At 42.1% G+C, this 23628-nt stretch overlaps 1 protein-coding gene across 14 annotated transcripts in view; it reads right to left on the reverse strand.

Annotated features, from left to right (window-relative positions):
* MACF1 (microtubule actin crosslinking factor 1) overlaps positions 1-23628 on the reverse strand; it is a 324108-nt gene that overhangs the window by 139514 nt on the left and 160966 nt on the right. For all 14 annotated transcript variants that reach the window (XM_035018976.1, XM_035018975.1, XM_035018963.1 and 11 more), the window contains 22 exons: positions 23387-23553; positions 22470-22582; positions 22259-22365; positions 21727-21846; positions 21480-21575; positions 20703-20830; positions 20526-20619; positions 20170-20324; positions 19094-19370; positions 17791-17919; positions 16645-16722; positions 15870-16031; positions 14000-14104; positions 12994-13089; positions 11840-11965; positions 9148-9300; positions 7264-7418; positions 6008-6134; positions 5278-5461; positions 4690-4859; positions 915-1093; positions 109-247 (listed from right to left, as the gene is read on the reverse strand). In XM_035018976.1, the coding sequence (XP_034874867.1) occupies positions 109-247; positions 915-1093; positions 4690-4859; positions 5278-5461; positions 6008-6134; positions 7264-7418; positions 9148-9300; positions 11840-11965; positions 12994-13089; positions 14000-14104; positions 15870-16031; positions 16645-16722; positions 17791-17919; positions 19094-19370; positions 20170-20324; positions 20526-20619; positions 20703-20830; positions 21480-21575; positions 21727-21846; positions 22259-22365; positions 22470-22582; positions 23387-23553 (3060 nt within the window). The remainder of the gene's footprint in view (positions 1-108; positions 248-914; positions 1094-4689; positions 4860-5277; positions 5462-6007; positions 6135-7263; positions 7419-9147; positions 9301-11839; positions 11966-12993; positions 13090-13999; positions 14105-15869; positions 16032-16644; positions 16723-17790; positions 17920-19093; positions 19371-20169; positions 20325-20525; positions 20620-20702; positions 20831-21479; positions 21576-21726; positions 21847-22258; positions 22366-22469; positions 22583-23386; positions 23554-23628) is intronic.

Genomic DNA, 23628 nt, shown 5'->3' on the forward strand with positions numbered 1-23628 from the left:
AACTTAAAACACTGTCATGCCATCCAAAATTGCATTTCTCTGCTAACCCAAAGCAATGGATATGTTAAATCAAGCTCCTACGAAACTCAGAAACTCAGAGCAACCAACCCGTAATGTAGACCGATGGGACTCCAGAACTGAGAGATCTGCTGGTACTGCTTCTTCTTGACTCAGCTTGATTTCATAACCTTTGACCAAGAGTTCAGCGTCCTGGATGCTACGCACTATAACATCGATTGTCTTTAGCCTATGAGGGTAAAATCACCTACGTTAACACACACATTTTAAGAGCTGAGCCACAGAATTGGAGTGCTACAGAGAGGTTCCCAAACGTAACTGCTAAAATCAGTTTTACCATTACTAGATGATGACAGGGTTTCATAAAAACAAGAAAGCATGGCATACATGTTGCCAATTTAAACCAATTCAAAATAAAGTTCTTAGTGATACTGGGACACACATACACATGTGGTGGACTCATAGGAGAAACAACATGAGGCCAGAAACCCACTCAACACTATGAAAAGTCTAAGATCGGTGACCCCTCTTTCATGGTCATGGTGGGTAGAGGGAAAACCTTCAAAGACTATATTTAGTTCAACTGAAAATTTTTATTTTTATTCTTTAGCGTCCCTTTTTCTTTTTTCAGAGGTATCTAAACAAACAGAAATGAGGTACGAAATAGTCCTAACACTGCAAATCCATCTCCCTTTCTGTATCACTGGCATTTCTTCGCTGCACCCCAATGAACCCACTCAATGTTGCCTGGAAGTAAAGCCAAAGTCTCTCTTCATGAGCACATGCTCTTCAAGACCTACAACCTCTCTGGATTGTTCATGAAACACTCCAGGCATTTCCCCTTCTCACCCCAGTGAAAACACTGTCCTTTGGATCCAAATCCTCAGCTTACTCACTTATTCAGATAGACAGTGGACAGACCATACACATGGTCCATTTTTTCCACCAGCAGATTGAGTTCTGAGCGCAGAGTTGGGACACTTGAACCAGATGGAGACTGATGCAGAAAGCTGTTGCATTTCGTGGAAACAGCATCAAACTCTGACCTCAGTTGCTGCAAATCCTCTTGGGTGCGCTGTCAGGAACAAGATACACAACAAAGATGGAGACAGAATTGAACAAAGAAATTAGAAAGACGTTCTTGTTTGTAATAAGCAAATACTGCAAACAACGTAAATGCCCACATATAAAAGACTAGTTGAATAAACAATGAAACAGCACTGAAGGGGGAGGATGGGAAGGACACACACACACACACAAGTATTTTCTGAACACAGTATTTGGACTATAGGTTAAAGACAAAAGGAACCAGAAATAAATGTTGAACTCCAGTTAGTAGGTCTAGTTTTTTTGTAGTAACACGAGTCAGCAATTCTAAAACTACTTATCTCTTCACGCTAGAACTGAGCAGTAAGTAAATTTACTGAGGATAATGTAAAGTCGGTTTTTCAGTCTTGGGGAAGGGAGTTACAAATATGAAAAGAAGAGAAGTTAGAATGAACCCTGTGGTGCTAGTTTGGAACCAGATGAAGATAGATGCATATGAATTCATACTTATGTCTGTGTGTGTGTGCGTGTGTGTGTGCGTGTGAGAGATTGATAAATATGTTGATATCAATATATCACCTTTGTGATACATTCCCGTATGAATATAATTACACATATATACACATATATGTATGTATATAAATGTGTGTATGTGACATAGGGGTGTTTTCGTATGTGTGTATGCATATCCGTGTTTGTAAGTATGTATTTTTCTAGTTCTATCGGCTGAGCAGACCTAGTAACAATGACACCCCAATAATAATGAGCACACTCAGCACCCAGATCTTGGTTTCTAAATAGTATTCTCCATCTAAAGGAAGTGGGACTCCTTGGAGAAATGGCTCATTACAGAGGTTGGGCTGGCAAAGGCCAGATGAACCTGGAATATTTTGTTTTGTTGAGAAATAAGAAAGCACTCAAAGAATGGTGGGAACAGGTTAAAATGACATAGATGCCAACTTGAAGGGACTCCCAATGGCTAAATTTGGGAAATTCTGAGTATCAAAATAAAGACAATAACAATGTATAAACCTTAAATAACATAAGAATCTGTAAGTCCATACTGACCTAAAGAAGGAAGAAAGGAGGAAGGGAGGCAAGCTCTTCCCTTTAGATAGAATAGAAATTTATTCTATTATAATGTAATAGTAATAATGTAAATATTAAATAGGAATGTAATGTAAAAGGAATAGCAGAATTAGAAAATCACCTTTTGGCAACAGTGATACCAATTAATTCAGTCAAGAATCAACACGAAATGCTAAAATAGTTGGTGATGGTGTGATATAAAACAGGATATTTACATAGTCTCAAAGTACCTCCCCACAATATGCTTAGTAATTACAAAGGGGAAAAGAGCAACAAGCGATACAAGTTATCACCAGTAATGGGACAAATCAACATCACATGCCTCCTGATATCATGCATTGAGGACACAAAATCATTTCTGTAGTATTCCTGCCAAAAACATGTAACCTATATCTAATCATGGAGAACCCTCAGATAAACACAAATAAAGGAACATTCTACAAAATAAATGACCTGCACTCTTCACAAATGTTAGGGGCATGAAAGATGATGAAAAATTGAGAAATTGTTTCAGGTTAAGGAAATTTAAAGAGACGTAGCAACTAAACACAATGTGTGACTAAGTACTGGATTGAGTCCTGTCCTAAAAATATTCTTTGGTGTGGGGCGACTGGTGGCTCAGTTGGTGAAGCGACTTGCCTTCGGTTCAGGTCATGATCCTGGGACTCCAGGGATGTGTGCAGCAAAGTCCCACCTCAGGCTCCCTGCTCAGTGGAGAGTCTCTTCTCCCTCTGACCCTCCCCCCTCTCATGCTCTTTCTCTCATTCTCTCTCTCTCAAATAAATAAATAAAATCTTTAAAAAAAAAAAACCCACATTCTTTGGTGGTGGGGGGGGCGGGGGCATACCCAAAAAAGGCATTATTTGGTCAACTGATGAAATTTTAATGAAGTCTTAGATAACAGCATTATATCAATGTTCATTTCCTGATTTTAATCATTGTCCTCTGGTTACATAAGAGACTACCCCTGGGGCGCCTGGGTGGCTCAGTCCTTTAAGCAGCCAACTCTCAATTTCAGCTCAGGTCATGATCTCAGGGTCCTGAGATCAAGCCCCATGTTGGGCTCTGCACTCAGCAGGGGGAATCTGTTTGAAATTCTCTCTCTCCCTCTCTCTCTGCCCCTCCCCCCAATTTGCACATGCATGTTATCTCTCTCTCTCTCAAATAAATTAATAAACCCTTAAAAAAAAGAGAGAGACTACCCTTCATTTTTGGAAATGCACACTAAAGTATTTAGGGATAAAAGAGCATCATGTACAGAACTCACTCTCGAGAAAAGAAAAAGATTATAATGTACATTTATAGAAAAAATGATAGCGCAAATAGAGAAAAATGTCAACATTTGTGGGATCTAGGTGAAGGCTATATGACAATAAAAAATTTTCTGTATACTGAAACTACTTCAAAATAAAAAGTTAATCCAAAAAAAAGAAAGTCCTTCAGAAGAGCTGAATATGAACATTTCTTGAATGTTCTATTTTGCTGGGACAAACAGATTTCAGATGACTACAGAAAACTAAAGTTTCAGTATGAAAATTATAGGTTTATATGATCAAACAAAATTATGCTGCCCTCTCATCCTCTTCTTCGAGCTTAGGAATAACTGAGGAAGGTAAGAAAAATTACTCCTCCTAATTTAGCCAGTCCGTTCCATTCCTTTAAACTCCCAGATCAATCTACTATTCTTCATAGAGCTCTCTCCTATGGTCCCAAGTAGAAATGGTTTAGCAATACTCTAAATTTCTATAGCAATGTTTGCTTCTAAACCTGCAAATACCAATGGTACTATCTTATGATATCTCTTAAACTAAAGGTCCTAATTGTGACTTCAACATTTTATCCTGAAGTACAGCAAAAGCCAAAAGTGAGGACTTTGGCTTACTCTCTTTACATGCCTATAAGCACGTAACAAAGCCATTAATATTTGCTTTTACTTCAAAAATACTACTCTACATTTTGATGGCATTTCACTTTTCCAGGAAACTCATTATATATACTATATCACTTAACTTCCAGAAGTTTTCCAAAATTTAGGAAGTGATACAGTTTGGACTCATGCATTATCTCCATTTTTTAAGAAAGGAAACTGAGATGAGAGTTAACTTGCTAAAAGTCAAGTGTGCATAAGAGCCTAGAGTAGAATCTGAGTCTTTCCTTAATATTTTTTTGTATCCTATTGCTGACAGCAACCATGTCACAGAAAGTAACACATGCACATCAGGGATAGAGCAGAAAGCAGCATCTCTGATAAGTCGTCTTAAAACATGTAGCCCAAATGCAGTGCTTAGAGCAATGTGCCAGGCTGTTTGCCTTCCCAGCTGTGCAGAAAACTAATCAACAGTCAGCAACACAGTGGGAGCTGAAATCATGCTTTGCCATAGATAAAAGGCATCTGCAGCCTGCAAGGAAGAATTCTCAAGTAGGAATGCCATGAGTCTACTGCCTTATTTCTTAAGCTCCATATTGTCTTGCCATCCAATTCACTCTGAAAGCATTTACACTGCAGCCAGCACCCACCCTGCTCTTCAGGCTTACCTCTTGCTCTGCGATCCTTAATGCATTGTCCTGCCGGGCATCTTTGTCAGTCCTGGAACTGGCTGGAGACTGAATTCGTCTGACCAGCCGCTGTTCACACTCCTCCAGGTGTAGTCGGATATTCTGCAGCTCTGAAATGTACATCTTGGCCACAGTTTCCTCTTTGTCCTCTGTAAAATGCACAAGCACAGGATACCATTAAGCACCACAACAGAGATCAACAAACCTGAGAACAGATTCACCCTTGGATAGAGGGCAGCACACCTGATATTCCATAAATGAAAGCAAGGCCTTAAATGGGGGGAACCTTTCGCCTGATCCTAAATTCCCTGCATTATATACTCATCTTTAAGGATCTAAACATGTCCACAAGAAAACGTGACACGTTGACTAGCAATAATGAGTGAAATAGGGCCTCTTCGTCCATGATCTGATTTTGAGAATTCATCTCTGTAAGTTTTTCCCTATCTCAAGTTTTGACCCACTCAAATGGTAAAAAGGTGGTACTTTCTAGTCTCCATGAAGGTCTAGTAGCACCCTTCAGGGCTCTCAATTCACCACTCCTCTCCCTTTTCCCAAGGCACACACCATTCTCTATGGACTTCATCAGGTGCTGGAAGTGGGTTTTACAAGCCTCCACCTCCTCTTCCAAGCGCAAACGATCAGCCACTGAGAAGAGCAGAGAGTCACGGCTATCCTGCAGGAAGTCTTCATAGTGGGCCTGGAGGTTCTTCATAACCTGGTGGCACTCCCCTGGTGCTGAGGATCGAAGCTAAAGAGAAAAAAAAAAGAAGAAATTTCAGTAGAATGGGAACATAATACTTTCTCTATTTCTCCTTTTTATTGATGTTTAACATATATACAAATCAGGTGCACACACCATAAATTGCAAACATGTTGATTTCTCAGAAACAGAACTTATCCATGTAATCAGCATTCAGATCAAGAAACAATCTTACCAGCACCCCAGAAGCACCCACGGTCCCTCTGGACACAATCCTTCCTAATGGTTAATTCACCAGTATTCCTCTACTACATACACACTTACACAAGAGCCACTTGTCCTGCAGAGTGAGAAGGAGCCTACAACCTCGGTTGGCCAAAAAGACCGAAGATGCCATTTATCTTCATCAGGAATTTCCTTGACCATTCAGGCTGCTGTTTTTAGTTCTTAGGACCCCCTAATCCTGAAACACTATCCCCGACTCCACTCTACTCCTTTTGGGTGGGTAGGAGTCTCACAGTAATGAGAAAAAGTTCCTTCTGAAAAAAGCTTGCCAATAGGACGTGAGCCTGAGGTAAGGCTTTCCACACTTACCTTTTCCAGGTTCCAGGTCTTTATAACGTCAAGGTCCTTCCTCAGATAGTTCCAGGAGATAAGGCTTTTGGTGTTAACATGTAGCTGATGCCAAAGGGACATCACTTTCTGATAAGACTGCTCCACCCTAGAAACAACAGAGAACCTGGCTGTAGCTTTTAAAACTTGAGCTCCACATTAGAGAACTTCTGGGGGAAGATGTGATTGCCTTAGCAGAAGTGGGTTTGTAGGCTGAGCAGAGAAAGGCAAGGAATCAAATACTAACAAGACAATCTTTAGAACAAAATTAACTGAGATATTCAAACAATCTGGATTTACTATAGTATCATGTCTATGATGTCAGCATATGTTCAGGAGTCTTATAAATGTGATCCATATATAATCACGAGAAGTGAGAAGATATATCCATGAAGAGAAGTAATAGAGAAAAGTAGAAATAAAATAACCCCATCTGGAATTGTTGAAAAATGGTAATATCAATGCTTAAAAAGTACATTGCTGTGGTCTATACATTCACAAAACTGCTAAGATGTTTGAAAGTTAAGAGTAACTTAAAAAGTCATCTGGCATATTAAAAATAAAAAAATAAAACTGCAGTATGAAGGACTGGAGAGATTTTTTTTCTAAAGCATCCCATGCCTAATTCAATCTCAAATTCTGGAAGACTTACAAACTCACAAATACACAGACATATTCAACACACATACCACATTACCTTGAATTTCTTCAAGTCAAGAAATGTGAGATACAAAGAACAGGATGCAAAACTAGAAGCCAGGACTTAACTTAAATAAGAGACCTTAAACCCATTAGTTTATCTTCCCTCTCCAAAAATCCCACTAAAATTTCAGTGGTATCAAAATCAATAGTTGAAAATAGCAAACTAAGGAAAGTAGGACTCTAGGGTGGGTGGGTTTTATCATATGCTTCATGGTATAATTCAGCTTTTAAAAATATGTATGTTTATGGCATTAATAAAATATAAAGATGAAAATTAACTATCAATATAAAAATCGGTCTTCTAAGAGTAAACTGTTTAACTCAAGAATGATCACTGAATATATCTCAATTGAACATCAGCACTTACTGAAAAGCTACAATGTAGCTGCCAGTGAAAGATTTGGTATCTTAATTGGAGGCCTTTCCCAGAAGAAATTTTAACACCTTGCTGCTCTGTTTAAGATCACAAATGCAGATTCATCCCTCCACCAGCTTACTCAGGCCAAGCAGCCCAGGTGGCAGCTGAGCGAAGTTACCTGGTAGCCATCTCAATGGCATCCTTATTGGGTGAGGGGATGAGGAAACAGACCGATGGCACCATCGCCTCATTCCCTGTGGGGCTGATCACCTTCCACTTGGTCCGCTGTGAATTATCTTCCAATACACACTCATCGTTCTTGCAGATGGTGATCTAGAGAGACAAACTCACAAGTTATTGCTAACGGATAAATCAACAACCCATTATGATATTATGAAAGTTATAAGGAGACTGTCTTAAGACCTCCAGGAGCTATCTCTCTGCATCTACAACCATCGGGGTAAAAGTTAAAGTGACACGATAGAGGGGAGGAGGGTTGGGGGGATGGGTTAGCCTGGTGATGGGTATTAAAGAGGGCACGTACTGCATGGAGCACTAGGTGTTATACACAAACAATGAATTATGGAACACTACATCAAAAACTAATGATGTGGGGCGCCTGGGTGGCTCAGTCGTTAAGCATCTGCCTTCGGCTCAGGTCATGATCCCAGGGTCCTGGGAGCGAGCCCCGCATCGGGCTCCCTGCTCGGTGGGAAGCCTGCTTCTCCCTCTCCCACTCCCCCTGCTTGTGTTCCCTCTCTCCTGTGTCTCTCTCTGTCAAATAAATAAATAAAATCTTAAAAAAAAAAAACAAAAAACTAATGATGTAATGTATGGTGATTAACATAACATAATAAAAAAAGGTTAAAGGGACACGAATAATCATAACTTTGCTCTTGTGATACTCCCCTCTTCCTCCCTTCTTGTCGTCCCACTCAAATCCCTGAAAAGGCTTAAGCATTTTGGAATCATCAACTCTTCCCCTGGGGAAATAAGTAACCAACATTATCATCCCCATTTTATAGACAGAAATACTGAGACGCAGAAAAGTGCCAGACAAGTTCATTCCTTTGCATTACAAATATCTACTGCGCCTAGTATGTGCCTGGAATTTCGGTGGGCCACTGGACCTAAGAATGGTAGAATGGTAAAGTGATAAACATGGTCTACATTCCACACATTCTGGTGGGGTATAGAGTTACAATACTGTGTGGAAAATGAAATTTACCAAGGAATGCATGAGAGGGACAATGACCCAGTCTTGCCTAGAGAGGTAAAGAAAGATTATTCAGGACCTTGAAGCCACAGTAAGGAATTTAGGAATTGTAGGAGGTAAGCCGGGGAATAACTTAACAAAAGAGATCATGCTGGGGGGCACCTGGGTGGCTCGGTCGGTTGGGTGGCCGACTGCTGATTTCAACTCGGGTCATGATCTTGGGGTCTTGGGATTGAGCCCTGCTTTGAGCTCTGCTCTCAGCAGGGGGTCTGCTTGAGGAGTCTCTCTCTTTCTCTCTCTCCCTCTGCCCCTACCCCGCTCATGTGCTCTCTCTCTCTCTCTAAAATAAATGAGTGAATCTTAAAAAAAAAAAAAAAAGATCATGCTGGTGGAAAGATAAAGAATGCATTGAATTGGGGAGGTGACGCCATGATCCAAGTGAAAGAAACGGACGGTCTACCTTAGGGTAGTAGCTGCAAAGACAGAAAGAAGTACATCTAAGGGATATTTATCTACAAGTTGATACTGATTTGGTAGTCCTACCAGTTGTAGGGGATAAGAGGGGAAAAGCCAAAGGTATTGCTCAGGTGCTATAAAGTACCATTTCTGACACCACTTAGGATATGGGGCGGATGATGACGCCAATCTCTGAGGCAGGAAGCAGGTCAAGACTGTAGAGTTCGGGTTTTTTTTTTTTTTTAAGTATGTTTAAGTTCTAATTAAAACAAAACAAAACAAAACAAAATCCCTCTACCATCGGACCTCTCCCTATCATAACCCTAACCAAAGGCTTTGCTTCTCCCTTCCTTTCCTCTGGAGTCAGAGGCGCCCCTTCCATCTCCTCACCTCTATCTGCCGGTAGTCACAGACAGCCTTCACAGAAATGGTGCTCTTCAGCACGTGGTCGGGACTTCGTGGCTTTAGCTGAACAATGGTTTTTGATCTCCCAACAAGACTGGCAACGGAACTCTTGGACTGTATCAGCTGCTCCTTTTCATCCTACAAAGTGAGAAGAAACACAAGAAGACATTAACGTTGCTACTCAGGGTGACTGAGTCAACAAAGAAAACTGAGTGCTCCACTCCCTCAGAGAATGTCATTTCTCAGTTAAGCAGGGACCCGTGGTGGAGCCATCTTAGAAATACAAAGATAAAGAAACAAGGAGAGGATATTTGTCTTCTACCAAGTGCTTTTGTACTCAAATTGTTCAGCTTTCTCCTTGTGCCCTTTTCAATGAATCATGAAGCCACATGCAAAAATAATAAAAACATAAAACAAAAAGAATTGCCAGCTGCCAAATACAGATAAACACAGCTAACACAGGATTTCCCCAAATAAGGTTCAGAAAGCATGGAAGTTTAAGAACAATAATAACAACGTTGCTGTTGCTATTATTATTATTATTATTATTATTATTATTATTATTATTATTCGCTTTCTTACTGGTAGAAGCCAGTTCTTGCCTTCTGCTTAGGAGAAGCCAGAATTGCGCTCTTTAAGAAATTTTTAAATAATTATACCTCCCAAGCTCTACTACTAATATTTTACTTTCTTAAATTGAGTCAAACTTTGTAGAGAAAGATCTTGCTCTTCCACCAACAATTTATAAACTGATGCTGTTGGTGAAGACATCATTACAAATGATTTAGGATTTACCTTTTCGTGTCTTGCTGTGCCACAGTCACGTAAATTTGACTAATTTGAAAGAAGTATCATGCAAAATTGAAGCTCTCAAGTCTCTGCAAACCCCATTATCTTAAAAACTAATGAACTTCTTGCCCACAAAATTGGTAGCAATCTACTACCACTTGTGTTAGAGAGTAAAAGATAACTTTCATGTATTACCAGGATGTGTCAAGCCCATTTTGAGGTATAAAAAGTCCTTAGAAGAGGGCTTTCTTAGGATGGAAGTAGATGTGATGAGAGTAAAGAGTTAATAATGTTAAGAAATGCCATTAAAGAATTAAGAATATGCAAGTAAAGAAAAAGAAATGCTTAAATAAACTACCTGTGCCTGTCCCCGGGAGCATGATTGGAAGAAATACAACTTTAACTTATTAGTTAAGAAAGAGGAATGGAATATATCAGGGAGACAGCCACACTGTTCCATACTTGAGAGCTGGTCTACCCATTTCCGTGTCCTTGCAATAAAGATGTCAATTTCTGTCTAACCCACAGCCAAACATCTCAAGTTCCAGAGACCAAGTGCTCAGCGTGGTAAAAGTTCTGAAAAGAACCAGAAGCCATGACAGATGCTCCCGAACCTGACGGACAAGCTGAGGAAAAGCTGAGGAGCAGACTCAGGTGACTTCATGCCCAGATGACGCCGCCAACCCGAGGCCCCTGACCTGGAGAGGAGGGAACAGAGCAGCGACCCTCGAGAAGAGAAGATAGGACAACAATTGCAGAGGAGTTACCCTAAGACAGGAAGGTACTCTGTGGAAGGGAGGAGATAATAGCCAAGGATTATTATATTCCTCCTTCATACTTGAAGGACCTCCAAGAGAGACATTCTAGAGACAACAACTAAAACGTCAGGCTTTTATCCTTCATTCCAAGTTAATTAAATTAACAGATTATTTGCCCAGGTGAAACACTGAATGTGAACCCATTCACAGGTTAATAACACCTGAAAGTGTAAAAATAAATCAATAAATAATCAACTAATGTTCACAAATACCCAAGTCTCACTCAAGAAAAAAATGACGGTTTTGGGTTATTCTGGTTCTCTTACCTATAATTTTCTACTGAAATGAGAGTCCCCTGCTTCTCATATAGAAAAAATAATTTCCCTATTACATACTCTTCTATCTTAATTTGGGATGTAGTTGGAGCCTTGTCTTGCCAACTCTGTGTAATATACATTCAATACATGTAAACAGTCCTGCTCTGATTTTATTACCAGCATTCCTGAAAGAATAATTCATTGGAGAAAATGAATATAAAATTGATTTGGATTAAATACTAGATACAAAATTTTTTTAAGTTAATATTGCTACATATAAATATTGCATGATATCTAAATAAGATTTTAATGTCATCCTTAGTTACAATCAATATTCTAATATCTCATTTTACCAAAACAAAATTACCGACAAGGAAAAATTTGGCTCAGGTCTAGTTCATTGATTTGGTTTTAATTCTCTTTGCATGAGGGAGTAAAAAAGAATTTGATGTCACCTAATCCCCTTCAACTCTATTTTTCATGCTCTACACCTCATAGTTGGTCCCAACTACTGAATTAAAATAGGAACAATGCAAAGAAAGTACGCTGAGCACTAAGTGGCTCAAGAGGAGAGGACTAGGCTGTTACTTCAATAGCACACCCAAAGGAATCTTATTAGCAATTTTTTTTTACAGAAAGAAAAGAAAAAAAAAAGAAAAAAAAAACAAAATTGGGGTTAAACTCTATTTGAACATGAGCCAGACTGTATAGTAATGACCCACTGCCCTGGAGCATTCAAGGATATAAACAGCAGCAGCTGGGATGGTTTACTCTGTTTCTCAGAAGAAATCATCCCGCTGATGCAACACCCACCATGGAGTCCTGGAGCAGGTCCTCGAGGCGAGATAAGCTGGTGTTGTGGTCACAGGAGTATTTTCGTTTGATGGAGTCTTGGAGGTTCTTCAAAAATGACTCCAGGTCCCGTGCATCACTGAAGAACTGTGGGGAGTGGAGGGGTACCTCATGTGCAACTCATCATAACACAAGGATGTTAACCGAGAAAGAGCAATCTCCCCGTGCAGAGCTGAGCAGAACTGATGACTCTCCTGGATTACCGATGCTGCATTACATAGTCCACAGAAGTAGAAACCAAGGGCTTAAAATGCCATGTCCGGGAAATATTAGTGATGACAACCACAAAGCCTATGGCACCCTATGGGAAAGTCAGTCGGCTTCCTCTCCTCGGAAACGCTGCTAGTGACAACACTTGGCTGTGAGGCAGACATCAAGAGAAGCCTAGAGGTTGAGTGATCAAATGTTCCAATCCATTGATAAGGTAACAAAATGATCAGGAAGATTATTTCATTTAGGGCAAACCCAAATAGAGGTAACAGCTTATTTCCTCCTGCCACCCTCACCTGAAAACAAGGAGTATGTTCTCGATGTTGTGATCAACTGAAGAAAGAAAAATGGTCCTGATGTTTCACAGCTTGTCCCATCAAGAGGGAGGGTCTACTTTTCCCCTTGAAGCTAGGCATATAGGCACGTGACTTGCTTTGGCCAATGACACATTAATAAATGTGATAGCAGAGGAAAGGGCTTGAGCCCTGGGGCTTGCTCTCTCTGGCTGTTTGTGGAACGTAACTACTCCGTGAAGCCCAGGAGAACCTATTAGATGCTACAGACTTGTATATGGACTTGTCCCACCACCCCAACCAACCGTCTGACAAGGAAGTGATGCTGTTTGGGACCCACCAGCCCCTCGCCTGCCTGCCAGCTGCCTGCAACCATCCATACTCTAGGCAAGATAAGAAAAACCATCTTTTCTCATCTCAGCAGAGCCTAGCCCCAATTACCAACCCACAGGACCAAGAGCTGGCTAAAGGATTGTTCTAGGCAGCTGTGCTTTGGGGTGGTGGTTTACACAGCACAGATTAACTGATGGAGATCTGTTTCACCCCACCTCTTCCCCACGCAGGGTTGTGCGCACACACACACATTCACACAGACACACAAAGTCCACATACCTGAAAGTAAGCAGTATTCTCTTTTACATGCTGCTCAACACACAAGCACAGCTGCTTCATCCACTGCAACTGGGACTGGGCGGCGGCACTGTAAGCCTGCAGCAATGGAATGCACACACAGAAGGGCAGGGCTTAACAACGTCTGCGTGCAACGCTCTCTTCCAAGCACAGCTCCGCCAGTGACAGGCCAGCCCAAGATACACGGAGATACCTGACGGGCATCGGCTGAGCGCTTGCCATCAGAAACAGGCTTGCCTTTCGTCCAACACAGGCTACATAGAAAAGGCCTCTCGTGCTCAACTGCAACCCCAGCTGACCCTTGAACAATGGAGGGGCTAGGGGCACCGAACCCCGTGCAGTCAGAAATCCACATGTGACTTCTGACTCCCCAAAAAAGTAACTAATACCCTGCTTTTGACTGGAAGCTTTACTGATAACACAGTCAATAAATACCTGTTTTGTGCATTACACATATCATATACTATATATATACTATATACTTGCAATAAAGTAAGCTACAGCAAAGAAAATGTTACTAAAAAATATCGTAAGGAAGAGAAAATACATTTATAGTACTATATGGTATTTATTAAAAAAAAAAAAAAAAATCCCCATATAATTGGGCCCGGACAGTTCAAACCCATGTTGTTCAAGGGTCAGTTGTAAATGATCAGCAAAACCTGGACATAAAATAAATCCCTCCCAGATTCCTCCACTTTATCTCTTTTCTGGGCAAAGGTACCACACCAACAGGAGACAGGATCTGCCTGGATGCTTATTTGAAGAAATATGGTTCAATAGGAGTCTATAGCTCTTATGGTTTCTCATCGCATTCTCTCCCTTGTTTGTAGTCTTTTGGGGACTGGGATGACAAGAGAGAGGATCCAAGACAAATGATCACGGACACTTCCTCCAGGTGTTGCAGGAGAACAAAGTCTCGGGTTTAAATGCTTCTCTGATGACAACCTCTGAGGACCTGACCCCTACACATTCTCAAGTCACATACCTCCACAGTCTGCTTGGCTGGGTGGTTCTCAAGGGACAGCAACTCTGCTGTATCTTGTAGAGACCGAAACACATCCTGTTTCTCCTCCAGTTGCATTGTCAACTCCTGAAAATTGAATTCAGTTGTATGCAGTAAGTGCTATTAAAGGCTGTGTTCCCTGCCTGACTTTAAAGGAGCCTCCAACATAGGGTGAGTGCCAAAATGAGAGGAGTAAACAGCACATGCCAGAGGGTTTCAGAGAAGAGCAAAAATGCTAGAATTATTGGAGAATGATTCACAAAGATATGGGACCTGGGCCAGACCTGAGGAAGCAGGGAACATGGGACGAGCACAGGAGGCAGAGGAAGGAGAAAACTTGGCAGGCGGGACTGGTTCTTGGCCCCACTGGCCTAACACAGTACCTGACACACCCTTAGATCCCCATCACTGACTGGCGGGCTTTGCTCAGACTGTCCTATCAGCTTTAAATTCTGTTAATATTACAGGACCCAACTTAGATGCTAGCTCTTCTATGAAGCTGGGTACTGATTCCTGCCATCAGATCTGATCCCTTCTTTCTAAGGACTTTCTTTTTTTTTTCTTTTTTTTTTTTTTTTTAAGATTTTATTTATTTTTTCGACACAGAGAGACACAGCGGGAGAGGGAATACAAGCAGAGGGAGTGGGAGAGGGAGAAGCAGGCTTCCTGCAGAGCAGGGAGTCCAATGTGGGGCTCGATCCCAGGACCCCGGGGTCATGACCTGAGCCGAAGGCAGACACTTAATGACTGAGCCACCCAGGCGCCCTAAGCACTTTCTTTTTATCTTTACCACAGCCTAATTCCCATTCTCGGACAGACTGTTTTCTGTGTTATAACATCTATTCTTTCTCCTTTACTACAGAAGAATCATATACCATTCTCCAATCAGGAGATGTTTATATTTTTTAATTTTTAAACTCTAATGGAATTAAAAAGTATCTAAAGTAAGTGTTAGAAAAAAGTTTCCTATTTGCATAGAGTTTACAAAATCCTTAAAAACCTCTGAGATGTGGAAATACACTTAGCAAAAAATGACCCTACCTGTATTCACTGAAAAAGAATAAAAAGTATTATACCATTGTTCAATGCTGAATTTCCCTTCCCATTTTACAAATGAAGATTTTTGACCAAAAAATTATTAAGTGAATTTAAGAGAATTAAGAATTTGTGAGAAGCCAAGAGTATACCTCAATTAAACAATATCTAAACCCTACACTAAGTGCTTTGCCTATATTAGCTAGTCAATCTTTTACACAACCTTTTGAAGTGGTACTATCTTCCCATTATATAGAGGTCCAGAGAGATTAAATAACTTCCCCAGGGTCACAGAGTCAGTACGTAGAGGATTAAGAATTTGAACCCAGGTCCCTTTCACTCCAAAGCCTATCATCTTAAACACAAAGCTATTCTGAAATGACTCAACTTGCAGACTGATAACTCTCTTTGTCCAAGACATTGCCTTTCTTTCTTTCTTTTTTTTTAAATTTATTTGAGAGAGAGAGAGAAGGGGCATAGGGAGAGGGAGAAGCAGACACCCCACTGAACAGGGAGCCCGATGCAGAGCTCAATCCCAGGATCATGACCTGAGCCAAAAGCAGGTACTTAACTGACTGAGTCACCCAGGCGCCCCAAGACACTGCATTTCTAAATGCATTCTAAGTAAATACATTCTAGGGTTCAGGTTCCCCTCTCTCCATGTAGACTTCTCACACCCACAGATGCCTTTAAGCAGGGAGGTCCCTATTTCTACCTCGTAGAATGCAAATCCAGAAATCCAAGCTTTCAACAGACTAGCCACTCTGTCTCCTTCTACGAATACATAAATATGACAGGTCTGTTGTGCAAGACTCACAGAGAAGTAATTTCTCTTGGCTGAGATGTTGGGATTGTTGTCACTCCAATCATATGCTAGTTCCTCCTCTTCCTTCTCATTCAACCAGATCAACTCAGCGGTGGCTCTGGAGACAAACTTATGCAGGCTCTGAAGGTGCCTCATCCGGAAGCTAGAAGTTTCCTAGACAAAGCAAGGATTACAAGGTTAGATTGCCAGGCTTTCCTCTGTTGAAGATAGCACATGTGACATCAAAGCAAAGAATAACCCAGGAAACAAATTTAGCCTTGATTTTTCATCTCTGGGTGTCTCTCCATGAACTCAAATTTAGTACAAGTTTGGTACAGGACTCCCAGAGCCCTGGTCAATCCTAGCAAGAACTCAGAACTCACCAGGCTTTTGTGGGGCTCCCTGAATGAAGAATGATCCAAGGCCTGTCCTACTCTGGACAATCTCGAAAGACAGGAACAAAGAAGAGACAGAAGAGGAGTCTCCTTCCTACTAATCTCAAACTTTTAGTTTTGGTGTCTCAAAGCACATATAGTCACTGCTTGGGTGAAACACGGAAACTAGGACAGGTTCTACTTAATTAAAACTTTCTGGGGCAATGGTTTCTGATCCACTAAGAAAATTGAGAAAATGTTATAATACATATGAACAATTGCAAAGTAAGTGATATAACCTAATAAACAGAAAACCAAAACAGGGCTGAACCATAAACTTTCTGAATTAGCGAAGACAGTTGTGTGGAAGGAACTGGACTGTCCCTGAAGAGAACAAAAGAGCCAAAACTTACCTTCAGTTTACAATACTGTGTCTCCAGCTTTCCAAGAGTTTCAACATAACTGGTATGGAAATTTTGGGACATTTTTCCCTGATAAGAAAGGCATGAAATAAAGATATATTAGAGAAAAAGTAAGTAAACTCTATGTCTAGTATGGTTTCAACTATGTCTGCACACAGATAGGGACTGGCTAGTTGAGATAACAAATCTCTGGGCCAGGTTTCCAAGCCTGGGGCAGCACTGGGTGAGGGATGGTTCAGTGGGGATGAATACAGCTGACAGATCTCGTGCTTCCAGTAACTCTGGGAGGTTTCTAGCAAAACCTATGCCTGATGATTCCCAAACTACTCGATTGCTTTTTTGAAGGGAAAAGTTGAAATTACAAATGGGAGGACAGAATGAGGCAGGGAAAGACTGAGTGAGTAGTTTCTCCAAACCAGCTCTCCCTGCAGGCAGGAGGTGAAGTGGAAGGAGCATGAAGTTTTGGAGCAGAGGGCCTGAGTTTAGAAACTGCACCCACTACATACTGATTTTGACTTTAGCTTTCAGTATCTCAATTCTTTTTAGAAAAAAAGGTTAAGGGGCACCTGGGTGGCTCAGTCCTTAAGCATCTGCCTTCAGCTCAGGTCATGATCCCAGGGTCCTGGGATCAAGCCCCACATAGGGCTCCCTGCTCAGCGGGAAGCCTGCTTCTCCCTCTCTCATGCCCCCTGCTTGTGTTCCCTCTCTCGTTGTGTCTCTGTCAAATAAATAAATAAAATCTTTAAAAAAAAATAGAAAAAAGGGTTAATAAAAATACGTTGCTCATAAGGGTATTTCAAAGAGCAAGAGACACTTCATGTGGAAAGGGAATTTGTTGTAAAGTGCTGCTCATGGTTATCATTCTTTTCCAGAACCCCCTTCTCCTATGTCTTTTTTGTTTGGTTTGGTTTTTAAGTAGTCTCCACACCCAGTGTAGAGCCCAACATGGAACTTGAACTCACAACCCTGAGATCAAGACCTGAGCTGAGATCAAGAGTCAGACGCTGAACCAACTGAGCCACTCAGGTGCCCCCAGAGCCCCCTTCTCCTCAGAAATAGCTGCACCGTTGGTGAGCTACTCCATTACCTGCCCCACCTCACCACACCCTCCCATAATGGATTCTGAACGCCACGAACCTCATACAACCTGGCCTCTTTGACACTTGAGCCCAGTTCTTCCACATTGGTGTGGATGTGCTGCTGTGTTTCCAGCTGCAACTCCACACTAGGCAGGTCATTGCCCCACTCTGCTCGCTCCAGTTTCATCTGGAAAAGAAGAAATATGTATATAATTGGCTGAATAGGGCAAACACAGAAAATTTTCAGAACTGATGTTGGGCAAGGGGTTGAGGGTTGAAGACTGGGCAAGAGGACTCCTAGGACATCTCCATCATGGTCTCTCACAGGAAAACATGCCATTGTCACCCCCAAGGAGCTGGAGACTAGACCACACCAACTACTATAGCAGGGGCAGCCTTCTGTTGCCTCATTATGGGATACATTCCTGAATTTACCAACCAGAAAAGTGTTTCCACAGGCTGAAGATTAACTTTATAGTTTAGGCCTTTTCCTTTATGGAGGCTCTTCATTTCACAATGAGAATGGATATAAGAAAGAAATATCTGAAAATGTTAAACTTTATTCATGGCATCAACTATTGACCAATGGCAAGTAATTTTCAAATAGCTTATCTTTGGATGTTTTTATTTATTGGTACATGGGGAATCCACCTTCAGGGCATGGGAAGAATTTAACAGAAAACAAAAGGAAGGGGCACCTGGGTGGCTCAGTCAGTTAAGTGTTCGCCTTCAGCTCAGGCCGTGAACCCGGGGTCCTGGGACTGAGCCCCGCATCGGGCTCCCTGCTCAGTGGGAGTCTGCTTCTCCCTCTCCCTTTGCCCCTCCCCCTGCTTGTGCTCGCTCTCTCTCTCTCAAATAAATAAAATCTTAAAAATAAAGAAAATAAAAGGATTAGAAGGATAAAAAGGACAGTATCAAACTTGACCCACTATCCTAGAATACATGTAAATAGTGCCCCTAAGAATTGTGAAACACAGGGGGCCTTGCTTAAACTCAAGAGGTAAGACCAACAACAAAGAGTGGAGAATAAGCTCCTCTGCCAATGAGGAAATTTCCGAAAAGGTGACTGAGATCTACAGACTGCAATTTCTCCCAAGAGCTCCACTTTGAGCAGTTAGCTAAAGGGAACGGACTCCCAAAGGGCTTCAAATCAGAAAAGCCTATGCTATTCAGTGTGGGATTTTTGAGGATTTGAGCTGACCCCACCCATTTAACATTCGAGAAGGGGGCTTGAGTCCCTGGCAGCATTAATAGTTAAGAGAGTTTACACAAGGGGCATATAGCAACCTGGCCCCCTTAGACAAGCTGCTGGATCCAGTAAACCTGAATGCACTGCATAAGCATTTGAAACATACACCCACCTGCATTTCTTCTACCCAAGACAGTAGTTCATACACAAATCGAAGATTGCCTTCATCCTCAGAGGAGGAGATGGACACAAGTTCAGCCCGAGTCATGGGCTTTCGGAACCAGGAGGTAGAGGAAGAGTATGTTCCCTTGGTCACGGGTTCTGCTTTCAGATGAGTAGTGGTTAAAGTAGAGGGTGGAGCCAATTCAAGCGAAGTGAAATGGCCCTTCCGATACAAGTTTGTACACTCTAGACGCAAGGTGACCAGCTCATCCTGCAGGCGCATAACCCTGAAATGCAAGAAGAGAAAAAAGGAAGGGACTTAAATCTGTAACTCACTTTTTTTTAAGTAAGGCTCCACTCCCAATGTGCAGCTTGAACTCACAACCCTGAGATCGAGAGTCACATGTTCCACTGACTGAGCCAGCTAGGTGCCCCTGTAATGCACTTTTTAAGATAAAGTACTCCTTATCCATTTGACAAGGATGAGGTAAAAATAAAAATGAGATCATATCAGGAAAAGTGTTTTGAAAAAGAAGTGTTATATGAACACAAGGTGGTATTAACATCTTCATTGTTCAGAGTTGTTGAGGCAAATACCAAATTACAGTGTTAATTGGAGGGAGGCAAACCAGTATCTGTTTATATAACTCTCGGATGGTATGACAGAATGAACAATGGATTAGGGGTCAAAAGATGTGAGTCTTAGTCTTGGCTCTGTACAAACTATGTGACTTAGATGCTCCTCATCCCCTCTATGGGGCTTGGTTTTCTTCTCTATAAAATGATGCATTCTATCACCAGCAGTTCTAACCCAGATGTGGTACTGTATCCCGGCAGGTCACTCTGAAATATGTGTGGGTGTTATAAGATGCCACAATGATGAGGGAATCCTACAGGTACTTAGTGGATGGGGCCTGCAGTGAGGGGAAATTGTTCTCCACCATGAGAATTTTCCTGCCCCAAATACCTGTGGTATCTCCACTGAGACACTGACCTCCCATCCAAGTTACAAGATTCAGAGACTGACTCTTGATCTGTGACCCTCAGCAGTAAGCAAGCCCTCTGTCAGAGTCTCATGTTCCTTACCTAAAAGCCAGCTCTTCTAGCTGGTAGTAATTCTCATCTCGTAGGATCTGGAGGTCCACCTGCAGCTGCCTAATGAGACCTTCACATTCCTGAATGTACATGATGACATCTGATTCACACTGTACCGGCTGTCCCGATTCCAGGTGAGCAGCGTCCTAAGACAGAAAGGGAGTAATGGGCATGGGAGAACGCCAGTGCCCCCAGCCACCTGGACCGAGGGAGCCAAGGGGGTCACTGCGCATCCAAGAGTAAGGAAGAGACATGGCTGGACTTCTCAACCATTAATCTGGACCATTAGAGCACAGGGTGAGAAGGGGAGAACACGTGACATGAGGGGAGAGACAACACACACTCACAGCCTGCAGTGTATTCTTAGCTAGTGTCAGCTTCTCTTCACAGTTCAAAGCACCATTCTGGATTTTGTTTGCAATCTGTAGCAGCAATTCCAGCCTATAATAAGATAAAAACCATAGTCATATGCCAGGCTCCAAGTGGGTAGGTTACATCAGGTTGCCTTCAGGCCCTGGGCCCACCTCTCCACAGCTGGGCGAAGCGACTTCTCTCGCTCCAGCATCTCAATGATGAGCTTTCCCCACTCTTCCTCCACGTCATTCGGGTGGTAACCTTGAGGCAGTTTAATTCGGCCGAATTCGATCCACACCTAAAAAATCCCAGAGACACTCATTTAGTCCAAAAACACAGCCATGCCCTCAGGCCCAGTTTTATGCGTTCTTGCTACCTCACTTCTTGCTTCTTCACCCCGCCACTGGCAGTTTCTCCCGTGCCCAATAAGAGGAAACAACTGAATACTTAGCAGTACCTCAACTTGAGGTGAGAGCAGAGAAACCACTTCCAAAATACAGGGACTACTACCTGTTCTAAATCTTTCTATTCCTTCTATGTTTTCCGTAAATCCTCCTGTCCTCTCAATAATCCCCCTTCCAGAAAGGCCCAATGCCCAAATCTATGGTTTCAAATTCTCTAGGAATCAAAATGTGGATGGAAGTCTCTTTCCCTCCCATCATAGCAAAGAATTAGCTTCCTTCTGAAAAACAGAAAACTCATTCACAAAACTCGACATTTCTGAATAAATGTATGCCATTCTTCAAAAGCCTCTAAGAAATACAGATGGTTGATACTGCACCTTTACCACAAAATTTCAAGACCAGCCTAAAAGTGAGGCTTGTCTGTAACCCGGAGGACACTGCTATTAATGCAGGTTGGGAAGAGGACACAGGCAATCCAGCAAGGAAGTAACAATAAGGCAAACTAGCACACCCCAAGAATCAGCAAAGGATAAGCTCCCTTACCTCTAATAATTTATATAATTCCTCAATTCTTCCTTTTTCTCTCTCCTTGGCCAGAATTTCTGTTTCTTTGAAGTGTATATATTGGTTATAAAGTGCCTACAAAATTAATAGTTGGTAAATGAATGGATGGGTGTAAGCAACCTGACCCGCCTTTTATCCCACCTCACCCAGGAGCCAGCAGCAACAAGCTCTGAGCCTTAATCCCAGGAATGAACTTACAAAAAACAACTTAAGTCCATGACTTTACCTTTAGTTCTACAGGGTTCTGGGGAAAAGATTTATCTGACATCAGTATTGTATGCTGTTTGATCCAGGGAATGAGGGAGTCCACTCGGCTTTGGTATTCTTGCCACCTGGAGTCTACTTCCTATGGCCAAAAGGTAGATATCACACACGCTCTGATTAGCGGTACACAAAACAAGCACAGGGGACAGTAGCTTAGGGCACCCCAAACCACATAAAATCCCTTTCCTCTAATTGCCTACACGGCTGCTCAGCCTAATGCTTCGAGTCCCAGTTTCAGAGCCCCTAAAGGGCTCTCAAAAGGGGATTCAATTTCCTGACACTAGATAGTCTATGCTGGATGCTACAAAATTAGCAGCATCTAGATTCATTCCCAGGGACCAAAGACAATGGCCACATATAAAGAGGATGTGGATTCAGTTTGCTCTGTATAAACGTGCTCTGCCTAGAGTGAGTGCTTGAGAATAAGGTCTAATCAGTACATTCCACCCAAACATATGGAAGTCAGAAGGCATTTTGGGGAAGCGTTCTTGTACCGTAGCACTGATTCCTTCTCCACCCTCAGGGACTTTAGGGAAGGCATCATAAATTGAAGACACGTAAGTGATCACAGACTTTTCATCTGGAGATGGCACATCCACGTCTGAGAGAGAAACGGTAAGAAGTTTCTTAGTCAGAATAGACAAAGCTGCCAGGAGAAGGACAAGGAATATAAGGCGAACATACTCAACTCCGGCCAGGTCTCACCTTCGGCGTCCAGTAAGCGGGTGACCCCCAGTCTTTCTGCCACTTCGAAAGCCTGCTCCAAGTTCTCACGGTTACTTTGGATTTGTACCCTCTCCATATCCACCAGATCAGGTCTGTAAAAGTCCACCAAGGCACATGAAAGGCCACCATCTACACATCACATATGAGTTCACACAAAGTAAACCTCTTAGAAGTACCTGGAGCCAGAATATGCTGACTGCATTAGAGAGAAAGCAAGAGGTTTAGAAAGGTACTAATTCCATTTTCAATTACATGTCAGGAGCCCAGTGCTCGCTCATTCTAAAGGCACACAGCAGGTAGGCTGGATTTCATGGGAAAGGTATCATAAACTGGTATAGAGTGAAAACTGGGATGTGTTTATGATCACTAACAGTGCAATAATTTTGATTTTTGTCATCAAAATTCCTATCTTCCTCACTCCTCTCACTCCAGCCACCTGCTGTTCCTTATCCACTCCAAGTAAGCCCCCACCTCAGCCCCTCTGCACTTGCTCTTTCCTCCCAGTGCAGCATTCTGACCCTAGAAGGCCTGCATGGCTCGCTCCTTTACAGCTCTGCTCCAACACCCTAATCAGAGAGGCCATCTCCAGCGACCCTGTGCAAAATACAACAAACCCCATCACTCTCTTCCCCAACCCTTATATGATGGTGTTTACCATCATATAACACCATGTATTTATCTGTTGCCTAATAAACAAATAAGCTCCATGAAAGCAAGAGCAGTTGCTGTTTTGTACCCAGTGCCTAGAATAGTAGGAGTTGAATATATATTCCTTTTTTCAATGACTAAAATGAACCAGAGTCTTGATTCTTGGTTGAGAGGAAAAGTGGCATTATAACTTATTACAAGCAAGATGAGAAGCTCTTGCAGGCATAGGGAAATTCTACTGCATTTACCTGTACCGGTGAATAAGTGCATTGAACATCTTCCCATCACTCCAGCAGGAGGAAAAATTGGTACATTTGATTCCTGTGTAACCAGCTGTCACCTTCTGGGTCCACAAGAGCAGCTTCTCCTTGGCTGACATGTCCCCTGACTCTCCACTAATGTAGATGTCAGAGATCTGCCAAAAGATAGGACACAGAGTACTTTAGTATAAATAAGATGAAGCCTTCTACCCTCCTCTTCTTCATACATA

This window comes from Mirounga leonina, unplaced genomic scaffold (genome assembly GCF_011800145.1).
Source record: "Mirounga leonina isolate KUSES-001 unplaced genomic scaffold, KU_Mleo_1.0 Mir_173, whole genome shotgun sequence".
Taxonomy (NCBI): domain Eukaryota; kingdom Metazoa; phylum Chordata; class Mammalia; order Carnivora; family Phocidae; genus Mirounga; species Mirounga leonina.